Raw genomic sequence first — 20,718 nt, 5'->3', positions numbered from 1 at the left:
TCTGATGTGCCTACACACTATCAGTTCAAAAAACGATCGAGTCCAACGTGGTGACGTAAAACACGACGACGTGCTGAAAAAAACGAAGTTCAATGCTTCCAAGCATGCGTCAAATTGATTCTGAGCATGCGCGGGTTTTGAACCGATGCTTTTGCGTACTAACCATCGGTTTTGACCGATCGGTCAGGCGTCCATCAGTCTGAGTTTAAAGCAAGTTCTGAAACTTTGGTCTGAAGGACAAAAGTCTCATGGGCCATACACACGGTTGGTTTGGACTGATGAAACTGAACTTCAGTCCGTTTTTCATCAGTTTGGACTGATTGTGTGTACAGGGCCTAAGGCCGTGTACACACGGTCGGACAAAACTGCTGAGAATGGACCGAGGTTCAGTTTCATTGGTCCAAACCGACCGTGTGTATAGCCCTTCGGTCCAAAATTTTAAAACATGCTTTAAAATCGAACCGATGGCCCGCTGCCCGATCGGTCCAAACCGATGGTTAGCACAGAAAGCATCAGTTCAAAACCCGCGCATGCTCAGAATCAAGTTGACGCATGCTTGGAAGCATTGAACTTCGTTTTATTCAGCACGTTGTGTGTTTGACGTCACCGCGTTCTGACCCGATCGGTTTGGAACGACCGTGTGTACGCGGCCTAAGAGTTTCAATTTGTATGCAATCAGGCAGGCCCTTGCACTACATGGTTTTGGTAAATCTGAAGACAAAAATCTGCAGAAAATCTATATCAATCAATAGGGAGGTGCGAGGGGTGAGGACACGATTTTCATAAAATATTAGCTGCCTATATGTACTGATAATTTGGACATGCATTTTCCATTGTAGATAACGTCTGCTTTTGTATTTGTTTTTAAATCAAATGTTTGATTTGAATCGCTCAGACTTGTGGAAGGTTGATTAATTATGAATGTTGTACTTCCACAGTGTGGGGCTTTCAGGCAAGTTTTTGTAACCTTGAAAATTAATAGGAGTCTTTTGCCCTGATAATTCAAGCCGCAATAACACTTAAGGCCTGTTAAAGTAGCCCCTCCAGCAATATTATTGCATGTGATAATATTGCTTGAGGGGCCATTTAGCATGAATGAAGTCCTGTCTCATCTTGATGTATCAGACCTTTCATTCCTCCTTTGCTCGCTCTATCTTTTAAGAGATCAGTGGTCTTTTCATCAGACTAAAAAATCTGATGACCACAGAGGTCCACCTACAGTGGGATATGGCCTTTTTGGAACAATATGTGAAAGAACACATGGTTCCAAGGGGCCTACGTTGGGATGTGTCCCCCCAACAAGGTGATTCTGATATTGAGTCATGGTATCAATATTTTAATGAAGTGGGTATCAAATTACTAGGCTTTCTAATTGATAAGAAACGTACTAGACTGACACTCATTGACAAAGAGATCAAAGACTTAAAAGAAAAATTGACTCCATATAAACATTCTGCGGAATATATCTCCCTTTCTACAAGCCTTAAAAGTCACTTGGAGAAAGAGGAGAAAGACCAAAGACTAAAAAAACAGAAAAAATACAACAGGGATGTGACTGACTATAGATCTAGTTCAGTTTTTACTTGGCAGAAAAAGATTTCTCAATCCCTGATTTCTGATGCTGAAACATCAGGAATGGAAGTCACGGCATCTGCAAGTCAGAATATAGAGAGAACCCTTACTTTTGCCCCTTTGGCCAAAGATGGTCCCAATCGGGCATCTAATGGCTCTCTTTTACCCAAAAATAGACCCCCCAAGCCCTCTGGACAACAGAATAAACCCTTTAAACCCAAACCCTACCCTGCACGCCCTCCCCCCACCAGGGGTGGGAGCTTCAGAGGAAGGGATGGAGGTCCTTTTCGGGGACAGCCAGGTGATATTCAATATTACGAGAGTCCCAGGAGACCTTCTGATTACCGGGATGGTCGTGGGGATTATCATCATGATAATCGAGACAATCGTGAATATCAATATAGAACACCTACTCAGGTTCATAACAGATTCCCCCCTATAAGAGAGGACTATGGAAACGGGGAATACTATAGCCATCACCATAATAGAGATGACGATTGGACGTCCCGTTCTCCATATAATTACAATCAGGGCCATTCAGGGCCCTCCTATAATGAGGGTTTTCACAGGGTGATGCAAGATTACCCAGGAAGCCCAGGGGGAGAAGAGGCACCCGAGGGGGTTACAGGGTCCAGAGCAAAAAAAAGAAAGGTGTAAGTGGGGCGGGTGTTTTTAATCTCAGCTCAGTTGTTCTAACAGATGAAGAGAAATTTATTCTAGATAAAGGTTTAAAGTACGTCCCTCCACGGACACTCAATAAATTCTCCACATTCATAGACGTACAAAAATTTACCCGCAAGCTGAGCATTCAGAGACATTTTCTATCCCCTCCTTTTATCACTGCTCCTACTGTTCCCAAGCCCCCGGATGCCCATATCCACACGGGGTTAGCTAACCCTTCCCTATTCAACCCTCCGGGAAACATTGCTCCGGCCATTAATGTCTTCCGGAGTTTGGTGTTGGAAGACCTTGACAAACTTCAAAATAAAAAAATACACACTGACCCAAAAATTAAGAGAGGCCTAAAAAAGCTCTGTGAACAAAAAGACTTAATCATCCGTCCAGCCGACAAGGGGGGAGCCTTAGTCGTGCTGGACAAGGCTGATTATGTTAAAGAAATGGACAAAATATTGGGGGATTCTGAAACATATTCTCGGATCCACACCAATCCCACTTCCCAATATAAGAAGTGCCTTGTTGAGTTGGTCAATGAGGGTTTCTCTTTGGGGATTTTGAATAAAAAAGAGCGTGATTTCCTGATACCAGTTGTACCCAGGATTCCAGCTATATATCACCTCCCCAAAGTCCATAAAGACCCAATCAATCCCCCTGGCCGCCCGATAGTCAGCGGGATTGATTCGGTCACATCCAGGATAGGCAAATATGTGGACTTCCATCTGCAACCATTGGTCAGACTCATGCCGTCCTACCTTAAGGATACGGGCGACACTATTAGGTTATTAGAATCAGTTTCCTTTAGTGATGACATGATTCTGGCCACTGCAGATGTGACTGCATTATATACGTGTATTCCCCATCAATTGGGCTTTGATGCAGTGGAGTACTACCTGTCCCTAAGCACTACCCTATCGGTGATACAACGTAACTTTATTATGCAGCTCCTCATTTTTGCAGCTCAACATAATTATTTTTGGTTTCAAAACACTTTTTATTTGCAAACCAGGGGTGTGGCCATGGGGGCCAAATTTGCCCCCAGTTTGGCCAATCTCTATATGGCTAAATGGGAGGAGGATGTCGTTTATGCCCTTAAGAGACCAGAATTGGTTCTCTGGGCTAGATATATAGACGACATCCTCCTCCTATGGAAAGGCGACCAAGAATCGCTTAACGACTTCATGTCGACATTGAACAACAATGACAGAGGTATTCGACTGAGCCATGAGGCTAGTTCTACCTCTGTGCATTTTCTAGACTTGGAGATCAAAGTAGTTGAACAACATCTTGAATATAGTACATATTTCAAACCGACCGATCGTAACGGTTATATACCGCTGGACAGCTGCCACCATCCACAATGGTTAAAATCCGTTCCTCGGAGCCAGTTTTTGCGACTGAGACGGAATTGTACTAAAACTGAGGACTTCATCGCCCAATCTATGGTCCTGAAAGACAGATTTGTAGAGAAGGGATATGAGGTGGGTGAACTGGAAGCTGAAATTGAGCGAACTTTACATTTGGATCGCAGTTCGCTTCTAGAGGTTCGCCCAAAGAAGGCCACGGACGATAAGTTCCGGTGGTCTTTCTTCACTACATATTCTGTCCAGTCTAGGCAAATTAAAGAGATACTCGCAAAACATTGGGGTGTTCTAAGAAATGATAAAATTTTGGGTCCGGCCCTACCAGACAGGGCGGGTGTTATTTTTAGGGGTGCTAGATCCATTCAAGGACAGATAGCCCCGAATGTTATCGATCCCCCGAAACAGGTCACCTTCTTTCAGGACTGTAAGGCTTTCTTCCCCTGCCGTAGGTGTAATGTGTGTTTGCATAACACGAGCGGCAGACGCAAAAGTGAAACTTTCCAGTCTATGACCACCTCAAAAATATATCAGATGAAACATTTCACGACATGTGCCACCCGATATATTGTTTACCTTCTAACTTGCCCTTGCAAGAAATAATATATCGGGAGGACTATTAGAACTTTTACAGTTCGAGTGAACGAGCATATAGCTAATATCCTGTCGGGCAAAACTAATCATAGCGTTCCACGACACTACTTACAATATCACAATAAAAACCCCCATGGGACGCAGTTTTTGGTGATTGATCGTTTTGTACCCCATTGGAGAGGCGAATCCCGTATACGGGGTGTATCGCAGTTGGAAACATACTGGATACATGAACTACGCACATACCAACCATTTGGTATGAACGTAGAATGGGATATAAATTCATTTATAAACAAGGCCTAACTTAATTGCTGTTTGAGTTATTTTTATTTTATTAAAAAAATTTGCTTTTTCCCTCATTTTGTAAACCACAGATATATATATATTTTTTCTTTCCTACCCAACTAGGATCCTAAATAGATCCAGGAACTATTTTTTGCCTTTATATTTTTTTGGGCTGTACATTTCCAGCCCATAGATGTATATACATTTTTTGCATTTAAAGACACATTTTTTATGTGTAATGTGTCTCGGTGTTGTGTTGCCCTTTTTTCCCCCCTTGAGGGCGACATTCCCCCTTTTCACTCCCCATGCATGCTTCATGTCAGGAGCACACAGGGATGATTATTCAATTGGCCATATTTATGAGCCTAAGATTTCCTTTTTTTATTTTTTATTCCTCCGTTTTGTTTGCCGATTGCCTGGCAGTGTTGCCAGTGCATTGAGACAAGACTTGGCCTCGATGGACACGGTTGTGCGGCGTTTTGGAGCTAGATCCACACGCCGGACGAGCCGCGCTCCTATTGGCCACCAAGCGCCATGTGCTGTTACGTCGCGCGATGACGTCACGCGCGGCGTGATTCGCACAAGGGCGTTGCGTTCCAGGGTGGTTCCTGGACATCTGGGGACGCCAGGCTTGCGCTGCAAGGAGGATCGAGCGGCGCACTGGCTTGTGTCCCCAGACAGCACATTTGTGAATGCTTCCTGCATCGCTGCAGGCCAGTCTGGCTCTAAATGAAGATTCAATACATGTGGATTCAACAAAAAGGTGGCGAGCACTGAGGACAGTCTAGATACAGGTGGTCAACATCCCTCCCCACTCTCCACCCCCCCTCCCTCCGGTTTATTTTTAAAATAACTATTAAAATGAGTTTAATATAGGTTACACAATAGGAATGGTGGAATATCTGTTTCTTTCTTTGTAATTTTATGTTTTGTGATAAGGTTTTGTTTATCCATTTCCTGTCTCTAAAAATTGATTGATGATTGGTAACCATTTGGGTCAGGAGTATCGCCTGATCCGATTGGCTAATTACTGAGCTTGCCTGATTGGTCCGCCCACTCAGTTTGACTAAGCATTTTTATTATATATATGTGGCAATATGGGGGTGAAGGTAGATGCCCCAGTTGAAGTCCACTTGGACGAAACGCGTCGGGCTTGCTATACCTGCACCCCATATTGCTTTTACTCTCTTTTTATACTGAAGTGATCACTTTTATGTTGTTGGTTTTATTACAATAAAACCTACCCTCTTTTACCTGCACCATCCGGAGCATTGTTTTCTTTCTTTTCCCTGCATGACTTGCTTGGATGCAAAGTTTTTTCAAACTCCATATCTGTGTGCACCTTGCATCAGTGGACACCACTGTTCACATCACCAGTTGGCGTTTAAACAAGCGGACCCTCTGTTCCTGTTCACGAATTGGAGTTGGAGCAAGTACACCTACGGTGAAGTTCCAGTCCAGGCTCACAGCCATCCATCAGGATACCCCGTGGTGAGTCTACTACTGTGCCATCATCCAGCCGAGCAGAGCCGAGGGGAGTCCTTACATGCTTTTATGATCTGTTGTCGCTGACAAGCAGATCCACGTCATCTGGTAAGAGTATTCCATCTACCTCTGATTTTACCGTGCAGAAAGTTTTTCCAATGATGAGGATGTGGTCATACACCCCATATTGATGGACTTTTCTTCTGTGTTTTCTTTTGTGTTGGTTGTTCTAAATGGACACTCATTTACAGGTCACTGTGTTCTCATCACATTGATGCATAATTTGCTCTTTATAAGAATTTTTAGCGCTGCATATTTTTTCACTGTTTCTATTTCAATTTTTGTCATATTGCTTATGTAGCTGCTCACTTTATATTTTTAGATTAGCGCAGTATTTTTCCCTTTTTTTTTCACATGCTCTATCTTTTAAGCCTGGAGTCTGCAGAAGAATGTTCTTCTAATCTTTATCAGAGTCATATGTAAAATGAAAAGGAAAAATGGAACAGCACATATCACGTAATCCAAAACCCTGTAAAAATTTCTTGCTATAATATAAACTTAAACTTATATTAATAAATATCAGAGGATATCACAAGAATTTGAATTCTAAAAACATTAACATGTTCTTTTTCTTTTTACGGTATATTTCCTATGTTGCAAGAGGGGAATGATAAACAGTTTCATGCTGTTTCCACAAAGTTCAAATGTTCTAGAACAATCTCAATTGGTGCTGTAGCCTCACAATGTGTCATCAAGTTCTGTCTCTCTCTAGATCAGGGGTGGCCAACCAGTGGCCCAGGGGCCACATGTGCCCCGCAAAGCCCTCTGATGTGACACCGGGACCTCCTGCTCTGGAATGAAGGGTTGGCAAGCCCAGATCGCAGGTTGCCGACCTGCCATACCACAGCATCAGTGTTGTGAATGAAGCTGGTGGTAGAGGAAGAAAGCGGCTGCAGAGCAGAGCCCCACAAGTCGATGCTTCCTCTACAGCGCTGGCTTTTGCCACAGGTGGAGTCTATGGCAAAGTTCAGCTAACCCGCAGTATAGACACAGGTGCTCTACGCTGTGGGTAAACCGCAGCACATCAGTGTGAAAGCAGTCTTAGGCCCTTTTCACACGATCAGCCCGACCAAATGGGACCCTTAATTCACCTCTATAGAGCGACTGATGTCTGTTTATGCCCGCCTACCTCCAACCTGAAAAATAAAAGAGAATTCATCCCCTTTCATCTGGGCGGATAGTAGGGCCAATAGAGAAGCCGCGACCTGTCATCCGCCCGCTACGCTCATTGTGGCCTTCGACTGGTTACCAAGTTGCTTAAGTGGTCCTCGCTCTTCAAAAGGTTGGGCACCCCTGCTCTAGATCCTGCATTTAGGTCTGACCTGTCCCTTTCTTTTACTGCCTTTTTTCCTGCTTCCATTTATTATATACTTTATCTGCCTTTGCTCTTAGTATTTGCCCTTTTTGATTTCTCTAGCCTTTCTTTTACCAAGAAAGTGGTAAACTGTTGTGTTTTTGTGCACTAAAATATTTTTTTTTGTGTATTTGTTACTGAAAACTTGCAGTGATATTGCGTGAAAAAAAATTGTAACTACCACTATTTTACTTTCTAGGGCACATTGTCAAACACAAGGCCGTAGGCTGAATCTGGCCTGCCAGACAATTTCATATGGTCCTCACACCTTTCCTACAGCTATTGCATCTCCACCCACTCCTTGTCCCAGCAATCGGCAGCTAAGTGGATGACAGAGCTCCTCCCCCCACACTGTCTCAGTAGACAGAACTCTCCTCCTAAAGATCCTGAGCCACTCTGTGCAGCCGCAGCACCCCTCATCTCTGCCTCTGCTAGTCTCAGCATTTAGATAACACCAGTAGATGGCTCCGTTCTAAAATTATTTCTAAAACCAATAATAACTGAATGCAGAGGTATTAATATGATAAAGAATAGCTACATTTATATAGTCTTACAGATACAACTGGCCTTTGAGGCAACCATAATGCTGATTTGGCCCACAATAAAATTGAGTTTGACACCCTTGCTCTAGGGACTCCGTCTTCTGAAAATATATATTGTTTGGGGAGTTACGTAATTTTAGGCCTAAAATTATTTTTTTAATGTGTGTGTAGTCACGCCCCAGTAAGGGTTGCAGAATATAGTGGTTCACCTGTCAACCTGCCCAGCCAGACATCCATCTCTCCATAAGCTTTGTTTTTTATTATTGAGGGAATTGAACTTGGATGGGAAATGGGGAATTATGGGATGCCCAGAATATTCAGTGCTTGGGACTTCTATATACACTCTAGTATATACACTCCAGTCTTCTCTCCAGCACAAACTCTTGCTTAGGACCTCTTATGCTTTACTTCACTTGCTGCATACGGACTCCTCCAGCACTTTACATACTGCAGACTGTTACTCCACCAGCACTTCCCTTGCTGCAGACTGTCACTCCTCCAGACTAGCTAGCACCGCATGGTTAGGTCTGACACTACTTTAGCCAGGCCTCAGTGAACTGCCTTTTTTCAGGCAGGGACCTCGGGTCCCTGTGGAGAACAAGAGTTCAGGTGCTAGCTGTCCTCTATTCAGCTACCACTCTCTCTTCAGGCCCTTCAACCAGCCTGGCTGCAAAGACCTCTCTCCACTGCCCTTTTCCACAGTCCTCTCTTCTGGTTCTGCACCCATCTCAAACTACAATCTGCCAGTTCTCTCAGGCGTGCCTCCCCAGTCCTCCCGACTGTGCTCACTTACCAACCCTTCTGGCTGCAACCAGTTGTCCTCCCTGGAGACTCTTAGGCCTTGTATACACGGTCGGACCAAACCGATGAGAATGAACCGAAGTTCAGTTTCATCGGACCAAACCGGCCGTGTGTATAGCCCATCAGTCTGTTTTCCTTCGGTCCAAAATTTTAAAACATGCTTCAAAACCGAACCGATGGACCGCTGCCCCACCGGACCAAACCGATGGTTAGTACAGAAAAGCATCGGTTCAAAACCCGCGCATGCTCAGAATCAAGTCGACGCATGCTTGGAAGCATTGAACTTCGTTTTATTCAGCACATCGTGTGTTTGACGTCACCGCGTTCTGACCCGATCGGATTTTGGACTGACGGTGTGTACACATTTCAGGCCGTACGGCCACTTCAGAGGTGAACCGATGAAAACGGTCCGACGGACCAGTCACATCGGTTTGGTCCGACCGTGTGTACAATGCCTTAGAAGTGTTCTCTCCAACTGTTCTCTCACTTGCTCTCTCATGTGCCTCTCTTTCCAGGATCTCTTCACTCCTCCTGGATGCACTGAGCCCTGGCCTAGGGTCACCCCCCCCCATACTGGGGAGCTCCCTATGGGCCCCAACAGCCTCCACACTCTCTCACTCCAGTTCTTCCACATGACAACTCCTTCTCAGCTGGGCTGACCCCAGGTTTTTAAGGAGGCATGCGCCCTTCCAATCCAAGTTGGGGAGTGGTCAAGGCTCCTTAAGTTACCCCAGGTAGCTCCACTTCTCCTCCACTCCTCTCCTTCCAGCACTTTCTAGAAGGAAGAGGGAGGAGACAGCGATGCTACCTGTGAGTCACCCAACCCTGCCCTGAGCTACTCCCAGCCCTGAATGAAAACAAACAGGCCTAGGCTACATGTGCAAAACATGCAAAAACAATTGTTGACAGCAAAAGGGTTAAAGTACACAAAAATACCTGTTGATCTACCAGAAATGCACTCAGATCCTAGGTCCGGTTTTGCGCGGAAAACACAACATTCTTGTGGACTGTTGTCAGCCATGCCCAGTTGTCTTATGCTACACTTCTCAGCCACTCTCATTCAGATCTCTACAGCATAAAGGCTAATCATTCTGGAATCCAAGATAAGAAACTAGAAGGGCTCTTTGATATAACACAGGAAGTGTGCAGAAGACACATTTCTGATGAACAGGTATTTTTGCACTTAACCACTTGCTTACTGGGCACATATACCCCCTTCCTGCCCAGGCGAAATTTCAGCACTGTCACGCTTTGAATGACAATTGCACGGTCATGCGACATGGCTCCCAAACAAAATTGACGTCCTTTTTTTCCCACAAATAGAGCTTTCTCTGCGGTTTTTATTTTTTGCAATATAAACAAAAATAGAGCGACAATTTTGAATTGTTTTTATTTTTTTTACTTTTTGCTAAAATAAATATCCAATTAAAAAATAAAAATAATTTATTTTCTCAGTTTAGGCCAATACGTATTCTTCTACATATTTTTGGTAAAAAAAAAAATCACAATAAGCGTATAGTGATTAGTTTGCGCAAAAGTTTTAGCGCCTACAAAATAGGGGATAGAATTATGACATTTTTTTTACTAGTAATGGCGACGACTGTGATATTACGGCAGACACATCGGACACTTTTGACACATTTTTGGGACCAGTCACATTTATACAGCGAACAATAATATAAATATGCACTGATTACTGTATAAATGTGACTGGTAGGGAAGGGGTTAACACTAGGGGGCGAGGAAGGGGTTAATGTGTGCCCTGCATAGTGTTTCTAACTGTGGGGGGAGGGCAGTGACTGGGGGAGATGACCGATGGTTATCCCTATATTCAAGGGACACACCATCGGTCTCCTCTACCTGACAGGACATGGATCTCTGTGTTTACGCACAGAGATCCATGTCCCTGACTCTGTGACTGCCGATCGCGGGTGCCTGGCGGACATCATGGCCGCCAGGCACGCACATCGGCACCTGAGTGACGCAACGGGCGTGCGCACACGCCGCCGCCGGCGCTCACGCTCCCCCCAGTGGCTGGAGGCCGTATATAGACGGCCTCCCGGCAATTAACATCCACATTGCGGCCGTAGAAAGTCATCTGGCCGGCGGGAAGTGGTTAAAAAGATACAACAAAATGTTTTCAATGGTATATTTACCAGTCCAAACAGGAGCCAATAAGAGGAGTTTATTGTCAGGGCTTTCATATATTTTAACACAGAAGTCATATTATAAAAATCACAACTGCACTGTATGAATCTGATGACAGCCTAATTGGTTTAATAAATAACTGAAGATCTGTGTCATCAGGCAGCATAACATGAGATAAGGGGCATTTTTTTCTAAATCAAAGCATTTCACCATACATCATAATTATTAAAAGTTGAAATGATGAAAACATCACTTTAATCTCTGACAAACAAACACTGTAGATACCGCAATTAATATGCAGTTTTGTGCCAGACAAATTACAACGCCAAAGTAGAGAACAGAATAATTGTAGCACAGCAATGTCTGGAGCTTACTGTTCAAACAGTATGAGAGTAAGGGCTTAATTGAAATGTTAAACACATCTGCAATTAACTTTTTATGTGTGCCAAAAAGCCTATAGGAATTGTTTTTTTAAGTTATTATCATTGGTACATTACAGCTGACATAGATTGCTAAATTGTAATTTAAATTTTTCTGTATAACATACTAACATTACTAAGTATAACAAGTTGAAATCATTGAAATGCAATGTATTGTAATATAAAATCTTTCATAAATCTACACAAATACATTAAACCATTATTGACTTAACACTAGAAGAAAAAGAATCTTGGAGGTGGTGCCACCTGCAACAAACCAAATTCATCCTTATATTTTGTAATCTGCTTTTAAAACTTTACAGTCAAAATGTTACTTTTTGGCTTTATTCTTTTATGAGTAGAATTTTCATTTGTTCATAATCCTCTAAATTTAGGTTATAACCGCATTTATAAAAAAAAATTGGCATCTCTGGTTCCAAGCAGCTGATAAAAAAACATTTTAAAGGATATGTTCTTAGGGTAAGGATAAGTATTTAGGGTGAAATATGTAACATGTTCATAGGCGTGCGCACAGGGTGTGCCAGGTGTGCCCAGACACACCCTAATCACCCCCTGCAGTGAAGATTCACCCTGCTGCCCGGTGCCCCCTACAACAGCATGGCTGGCTTCCCTCCTCTCCCATGGGCTACTGCAGTGGGCACACACACATGATATTTCAGGATGAGTGGGGGAAGGGGTAATGTCATTTACCGGTCCCTACCCTTTCCGAATGAACACAGTAAGAGATCGGTACCGTGTTTTTGAGCTTTCAGGTGCACACCCTAATGCTACAGGCTGCGCACACCTATGAACATGTTCCAGTAGCTTTGGCTCCTCCTCCCCACTCCCCTCCCCCCATTTCTAGTGACAGCAAGCAGGGAGCTTCTCCTGGCATCTGCCATGACTATTTGAAAATAATTTGAATGACGTATCTGGGGTGCAATGCCAGACTACTTTAAATAACCCCTTTCAGCCTGTACCCACATACAGGCAGACTTTTTACAAGCTATAGGGCTTGTGATTGAACTATGAGGCCACTCATCAGTGACTTTGCAGTCCATTCAAAACTGCAAGTAGTCATTTGCAAAGGCCGACAGTTTAAAGGGGTTGTAAAGGTTTGTTTTTTATTTCCCAAATAGGTTCCTTTAAGCTGGTGCATTGTTGGTTCACTTACCTTTTCCTTTGATTTCCCTGATACGAATGACCACTGAGTTACAGGTGGTCAGACAAGGTGCAAGGAAAATAAAATAGGTCTCCCTCAAACCATATGTGGCTCACTCTGCTCATACTGCTCCAGCAACACTCAAAAATAGAAACAAGGGAGGCGCTTCCATAGTGCAGTATGATAAAACCAATTTAATTGGCATATATAAAATATTGCACTTACAAGAATCCAATGTAAGACCAGCATGAAGTCAATCCTGTTTTAAAGTGTGTATCTTGACTTTTAGCGCTGGCAGCTATTATTTTTTCTCAAGCGCAGTGTCCCCCCCCCCCCCCTTTTTTTGGGGGGGTTTTATGTTATTCACAGCATGCCTTGAATGTAAGTTCCTCTTCAACTGCTTGCCAACCAGCCGCCGCAGTTATACGGCGGCAGGTCGGTTCCCCTGCGCGAGAGCCCGTAGCTATACGTCGGCTCTCGCGCAGGCCACTAGGGGCGTGTGCGAGCCGCCGGAGGCACGCGCGCCCCTGGACACCCCCGACTCCCGTGCGCGTGCCCGGCGGGCGAGCGAGGACAGGGAGGTGTGTGTGTGAAAAACACACAGCTCCCGGTCCTGTCAGGAATAGAAATGCTGACCTTCTGTTCATACAATGTATGAACAGAAGATCAGTCATTTCCCCTAGTGAGGCCACCCCCCTACAGTTAGAACACACCCAGGGAACATACTTAACCCCTTCCCTGTCCCCTGTGTTAACCCCTTCACTGCCAGTGGCATTTTTATAGTAATCCAATTCCTTTTTTATTAGCACGGATCGCTATAAAAATGCCAATGGTCCCAAAAATGTGTCAAAAGTGTCCGAAGTGTCCGCCATAATGTTGCAGTACCGGAAAAAAAACGCTGATCGCCGCCATTACTAGTAAAAAAAAATATTAATAAAAATGCCATAAAAATACCCCCTATTTGTAAACACTATAACTTTTGCGCAAACCAATCAATTAACGCTTATTGCGATTTTTTTTTTACAAAAAATATGTAGAAGAATACGTATCGGCCTAAACTGAGGAAAAAAATATTTTTTTATATATTTTTGGGGGATATTTATTATAGCAAAATGTAAAAAATATTCATTTTTTTCAAAATTGTCGCTCAATTTTTGTTTATAGCGCAAAAACTAAAAACCGCAGAGGTGATCAAATACCACGAAAAGAAAGCTCTATTTGTGGGGAAAACGGATGCCAATTTTGTTTGGGAGCCACGCTGCACAACTGCGCAATTGTCAGTTAAAGCGACGCAGTGCCGAATCGCAAAAAGTGCTCTGGTCTTTGACCAGCAATATGGTCCGGGGGTTAAGTGGTTAAGAAGAGTCCAGGTTGCCAAACATGCAGTGCAACATTTAAACAAAAAGATCTTACTGAAAACTGAAATATAATGAGAATGCAACATACCTCTTGCTTTTTAAAATTCTGCACATACTCTTCAAACTGTTCATCTTTTGTTTCATCTGCTTTTCCAAGTTTCTGAAGCACCTGAATGGCACAAAATAAGAAAGAGCATTAGGAACAAACGAATATGTGTATTGTGTATGGTATTATCTCAGAATAAGACACTTTAATTCCAGTATGTACTATAAATAGAACTTTGTCGTGCTATCCATGTTGTTATACATAGTCATAATGAGCTCCTGTATAATGGCCAGGCAGGATGCAAGCTGCTAATTTAGATTAACTGTTGATAATAATTATGATGATGTTGACGATTGTTATTTCTATATTTTTTTTTACACAGCACACCAACTTTGGTTCTATATAAAATGAGCAAGATATAATAAACAAGAATCATTATTTACTTGGTATCTGGGTGTTAAAAGAGAAGTGTGGGAATCCCAAAAAATAAACATACATACTCACACAGATGGCTGCAGCATGGATCCAATGCTGCAGCTGTCCCCTGCTGGCTCTAGCCTGAGAACTGGATGATCAAAGATCACTAATTACTCAGTTCTCATGTATGCTTTGAGCACAGAATGGTGCTTGCCAGTCACCCCTCCAGGGTTTCAAAGAAGTGCCAGACTGCAAAATGGGCAGAAGTAGCTGGCTCAGGCTTTCAGAGGTGTACTAAGAGGCTGAGCAAGCTGCCAGTCAGGCATCTGGGAGGATGCCATCATTATTGCCAGAATCCCTGCAGAACTCTGTGACTTCAGCAGACAGCAGGCTTTAGCTCGCTTTAGGCTGAATCTGGGTCACAGGAGTGCAAAACGAAGTAATAATTCTCCTTTAAAAAAAAATTATAATAATTTGAAGCAAATGCTAGAATGTTATAGTTAGGGCATGTCTTCATGCAGCCACCAACCTTTTTCACCAGGAAATGATGCCCACTATGCACACTCCTCTTCCCTGTGTAGCACTCTCCTCTAGTGAGGTTGTTAGGCTAAAATTAGTTTTTCACTTCACTATAGTCAGTGGAGTGGTGACCTATTGCTCTGACTGGTCAGGGCTTCCTAAGCTGCTTGTTTGATTTATCCTACCTGCTTCTGGGAGAAGCTTCCAGAATATAGGGAAAAGAAGAGTCCAATAAACAGTTATGAATATATATTATACCAATCTCTGGAAGGAGGCATCAAACAGGTGGCTTGGGAGGTGATACATATTTGGGAAGCCTGGAGTGTTCTTCCTTTGCTAAGAGGGTTCCAGTTCTCCAGGAATTGCTGTCCCCAGGAGGCAGTTAGAGTGTGACAAGAATTGCAATTTGGGCCTGGAGAAGATTGCTAAAATGATTTTGGCTGGAGGGCACTGTTCTGGAGTCTTTGTCTGAAGATGGGTCTTTTATCTCCCTCCCTGCGGAAACTGCCTGTGGAAGCTGGGTGGCAGTCATCTCCTTGGACATTGTGAGTAAGACCTACTTTGGGGCTTTCATGTGTGTCTTTAGCTACTGTATAAGAATTTGTGCTAGAAGTTTGTTCTCATATTGATTGGTGTGGAGTATCCTGAACCCCTGAACCACTCTCCTGTTTCAAGTTACTCAGCAATAAAGATATCTCCTAGACTGAGGCTGTTTTGTCAGTGTGTATGTCCCTCTGTACTAGCAAGGGAGACTTGGGCAAATTCTCAGTGACCACTCCGGGGGTAAGCGCTCCAATTGTGCCCCTATAAGACAAGGATTAGACTGATAACAATAGCAGTTACTATACCTGTTCTCTCTAGAGCACAAAAAAAACTTTCTCAAGTGGGGCTTGAAAAGTTAAAATTATTCTAAAGGTTTTTTTTTTTTTAATAACAAACAAGTTAGAATTGCCTGCTCTGTGCAATGATTGCACAAAGCAGCCCCAATCCTCCTCTTCTTTGATCCCTTTTGGCACTCCTGGCCCCGTCCTGCTGAACGCCCTCATAAGAAGCCACTTCCTATTTGGGAACATGTGCTCTGCTCCACCCCCAGCTCTCTGCTCACTAGCTGTGATTGACAGCTGTGAGCAACTGCTATCTCTAAACCAATGAGAAGTGAGAGAACTGAGAGAGCCTTGGCTCTTCTGCACATTGCTGGATCAAGAATAGGCTGAGCTATAAGAGGGATGTACAGAAAAAACAAACTCCTGCGCACGGGTGGATTGTCCAACAATTGTTCAAAATTTCACATGGAAAATTCCACAACTGCCAAAAATAGTAACAGTGGCCTTGCTGCCCTTCATGGATGGGGAAAATCCTAGCAGAGAAGAAAAATAAGAAAAAGAAAGGCGCACCAACCTAGTGTGTTACCGTTGACGATGTATTAAATAAAATAATAGTAAAAAACTACTCACAAAAGAAATGTCATAGTAGGCTTGTCAACAACGATGTGATAGATACCCCTCGAGCCACACTCCAGATTAGGGGGGGCAGAGGTGTGTCACTGCCGGCTGACGCATTTCGAGGCGACAAGGACCTCTTCATCAGAGCCCAGCAGTGCAGGCCCTTCCAAAGTCACCCCTTATATACAGATACATGTGCACAAATCACACCCACCACAAGCCACAGGGGACCTCCCAGGTGCCGACCAGGCTCCTCCCAACAATTGATGGGCAGTCCCGGAAACTATACACAAATCAAGGGATGAAATTGATAACAAACAAGTGTGTGAATAGATAAATGAAGGAGGGGATAGAAATAGCTGAGATGATGTAATAATAATATAATATAATAATGATGTACTAGATAGGAGTACTGAAGATCCAGTAGTGGGAACAGAAGCATCATCTCAGCTATTTCTATCCCTTCCTTCATTTATCTATTCACTCACTTGTTTGTTATCAATTTCATCCCTTGATTTGTGTATAGTTTCCGGGACTGCCCATCAATTGTTGGGAGGAGTCTGGTCGGCCCCTGGGAGGTACCCTGTGGCTTGTGGTGGGTGTGATGTGTGCACATGCATCTGTATATAAGGGGTGACTGTGGAAGGGCCTGCACTGCTGGGCTCTGATGAAGAGGTCATTGTCGCCTCGAAACGCGTCAGTCAGCAGTGACACACCTCTACGCCCCTAATCTGGAGTGTGGCTCGAAGGGTATCTATCACATCGTTGTTGACAAGCCTACTATGACATTTCTTTTGTGAGTAGTTTTTTACTATTATTTTATTTAATATATCGTCAACGGTAACACACTAGGCTGGTGCGCCTTTCTTTTTCTTCTTTTTGAGCTATAAGAGGGGGCTGGGAGTTGCGCACAGAATGTTTTTTATCTCCATGCATAGAAAAGAAAACCTGCCTTTACAAACACTTTAAGAACAATTTGTAGGGTGCATACACAGACAAGCCTAACTCTATCCAAAACGTTATATTTTATTGTGGAGAAAGGAGGAAATTATACTAATTATTTTATGTTTTTTATTGTAGACTGTGTCTGTTTTGAGGTGATTTTCCATCAATTCCTGTCAGGACAGGAAATTAAGGGAAATTTCCCAACAAAAACAGAAATGTATTACATATTAGTGGAGTGCCTAAGAATTCAAGCTGGCAGTATTTTTTAGTGCCTTCCTGTCATGGGGACACCCATATCCCTCATTTACTGTACAGGCAGGACATTATATAAAGTCTTGCCAATAGGGACAGAAATTAAACATTTACTGGATTTAGACTTCACAATTTCTGGTTATATTCCACAAGTTAGTGACTGTGAATGTGTTTTGTAGTTGCATTTACATCTACTTATGCAAACAAAAGCTGAAAGCAGGTTTTAAAAGCCATAACAAGTGTTTTCCTTAAAATAGGCAAGCATTTTGTATGACTGTGAAAGTGATGATGTGTTCCCTTTAAATAACTAAATAATATTACAATTGTCCTGCATGTATCAGATATCTGTTGGTTAAACTGAAAATAGATTTAAAAAAAATACCGTAAGCATACATGAATTAATGCTTGTTTTAATTTTTTTGATTAGTGATTTAACATTTCATACTCTGCAAAATATATATATATATGAATGTATGCTGGGTATAGAAAAGAATCACCACCTTTAAAATAATCACATTGTGTTGCTTCCGTGCCTGAAATTAAGACAGGCACAGTTTTTGTTTTATCCAGCTGTATTTACTCAGTGCAACTTATAACATCCAAGTGAAAGATATAACACCAACATGTCTGAACAAAATAAAATAAAATAAAAAAAACAGTCTCTGAATTGGAAAAAGGATCATCCCTCGCCTAAAAATGACTTGCAAACTCAATCAGTTGTAGCTAGTCACCTTCTTGACTTTCAACTTTGATCAGCTGTGGTCAATTTGATTATCTCAGCATTAAACGAGCTTCCCTGGAGCATGTCAGTCCCAGCTAGTGTAACTGAAGCAAACAATTAACTATAGGTGGCAAGGTACTGTCAAAAGATCTCTGGGATAAAGTTGTGGACAGGCACAAGTCAGGAAATTCAAAGGCTTTATAAATGTCTAGAAGCACAGCCATTAAAAGTGAAAGGTATTTGGTATAACACAGACGCTCCCTGGATCAGGACATTGCTCCAAACTGGAAGAAATAGCCAGAAGAAAACTGGTCAGAGAGGCTACCAAGAGGCTTACAGCAATTTAGAAGCAGTTGCAGTAATTCATGACAAAGTGTGGTCATTGTGATCATGTGACAACAATATCTTAAATTCTCCACAAATGTGGCTTGTATGGGAGGGTTGCAAGAAAAAAAGCCACTCCTCAAGAAAGGCCACTGGCAGAAATCCAATACAGCTCGCCATTTAAATAATACCATTCCTACAGTTAAGCATGAAGGTGGTAATATCCTGGTATGGTGGTGTTTCTCTGCAGCAGGGACTGGAGCACTTGTCAGGATAGAAGAAAAATGGATGGGGCAAAATACCGTCAAATTATTGAGGAAAATCTGCTGCCCTCTGCCAGAAAGTTGTTAATGGGAAGAAGGTTTACCTTCCAACATGACAATGACCCAAAGCACACAGCAAAAATAAAAAGGTGAATCTCCTTGCATGGCATAGTCAGAGCCCAGAAACACCATTGAAAATCTGTCGAATGACTGCAGTCCACAAACGGTCACCATCCAATTTAACTGAACTTGAGCAGTTCTGCAAAGAGGACACATATTGCAAAGTCTAGATGTGCAAAGTTAGCAGAGACATATCCCAACAGACTAAAGGAAGTAATTAAAGCAAAAGGTGGTTCATCAAAATACTAACACAAGGGGGTGATCCTTTTTTCATCCCTGTTTTTTTACATCTTGGAGTTACTGTATATCTTTTATTTGGATGTTATAAGTTGCACTGAGATGCCAATCTTCATTTCAGGCTGCAAAGCAACAAAATTAGGTTATTTATAGGGGGGGTTCTCACTATACTACACGACAGTAGTACGACATTCATCTTACTTTGCTCTGCGACATCGGTCCTACATCTATCCGACTTTCATGAACAGGATACTACTTTGATCCGACTTTGTGATAGTCTGAATTGTTCTTTGACCAATCAAAACAATCCCAGAGTGAGATATATTCCTTTTACTGCTGCTGTAATCACATGTCGGATGTCAAAAGTCGGATGGTAAGGACATCCGACTTCAATGATATTCAATTGGCTGAAGTAGGATCAAAGTCGGACCAAAGTAGTGCAGGGATCATTTTCAAAGTCGAACCGACTTGTGTCGGACCAGTTAAGACGGCTCTCATAGGGAAACATTGATTTTCACACGTCATGCGACATGAGCTCCCAATGTCGGAGCATTTGTTGGACCAGTGTGAACCCAGCCTTAATGCTATGTTAAATGTTACCTAATCTTTATTGTCCTATTATGTAAGATGTGCTGTACATTCCATATTTCTGACCGATGTTACCTTTGCCTCAACAGTTACTGCTGGTTGCTACTATTCTCAACTATTTTAATGGGTTCTCTGTGGCTCACGCATGCGTTTGCAAATGCGTGCGGACCGAACCCCTGTTTTTAACGCATACTGTAGACAGGTTAATTGGTTTTCTGCAAGCTGGTCGGTAAGTAGGCTTGGTTTTACCCTGGGCATTCCCCAGGTTTTTGTTGTTATCTGCTTTAGCCTTCCAATTCTACTTACTGTTATGGTCAGCTATAGATGGGGGCAGTGGACATGTTTATGCTTCACCTGTGGTGTCTATATTGGTCCATCAGTGCACCAACACCTTTGCAGCCATTGTGCTACATGCTGGGTGCTTGGTGTGCTCTTGTACCTTTAAGAAGGGGTGGCTTCCCTTCAGTTCACCTGCCCCTGTCTATCCATTTAAATGTATGTGCCTCCACTGTGGGGACGCTCATTGTTTAGTGTTAGGACCACAGATTACAGGGTGCCTTGGCGCGGCTCTGTGGCTCACGCATGCATTTGCAAATGCGTGCGGACCGAACCCCTGTTTTTAACGCATACTGTAGACAGGTTAATTGGTTTTCTGCAAGCTGGTCGGTAAGTAGGCTTGGTTTTTCCCAGGGCATTCCCCAGGTTTTTGTTGTTATCTACTTTAAGATAGCCTCAGAATTTGTTTTCATATATCCTACTGCTTTCTTCTCCCGGCAGCAGCTTTGAAAACACTGACCTAAAGCTCCCACCCATTAATTATGGCTATCTATGGTTACTTAAACTTCCTTTTATAATAGGGGGCTGGCTTAAACTCTATGCCCTCTGTCAATGGTTTAAAGTTCCTGCTAAAGTAAGGTGACCAGATTTTTAAAATGAAATCCGGGTACATATTTTTTTTTCTTACTAGTAATGGCAGCAATCAGCGACTCTCTGTCTGTCACTGCCGCAGCAAGCCTCACAGCCTGTCA

At 42.9% G+C, this 20,718-nt stretch overlaps 1 protein-coding gene across 11 annotated transcripts in view; it reads right to left on the bottom strand.

The window, feature by feature from the left end:
• LOC120940381 (amphiphysin-like) overlaps positions 1-20,718 on the bottom strand; it is a 288,182-nt gene that overhangs the window by 178,000 nt on the left and 89,464 nt on the right. For all 11 annotated transcript variants that reach the window (XM_040353191.1, XM_040353198.1, XM_040353200.1 and 8 more), the window contains exon 2: positions 13,905-13,985. In XM_040353191.1, coding sequence (XP_040209125.1) covers positions 13,905-13,985 — 81 coding nt within the window. The remainder of the gene's footprint in view (positions 1-13,904; positions 13,986-20,718) is intronic.

This window comes from Rana temporaria, chromosome 5, assembly GCF_905171775.1.
Source record: "Rana temporaria chromosome 5, aRanTem1.1, whole genome shotgun sequence".
In the NCBI taxonomy this organism is placed as follows: Eukaryota; Metazoa; Chordata; class Amphibia; order Anura; family Ranidae; genus Rana; species Rana temporaria.
This window is presented reverse-complemented; position numbering and strand designations above follow the sequence as displayed.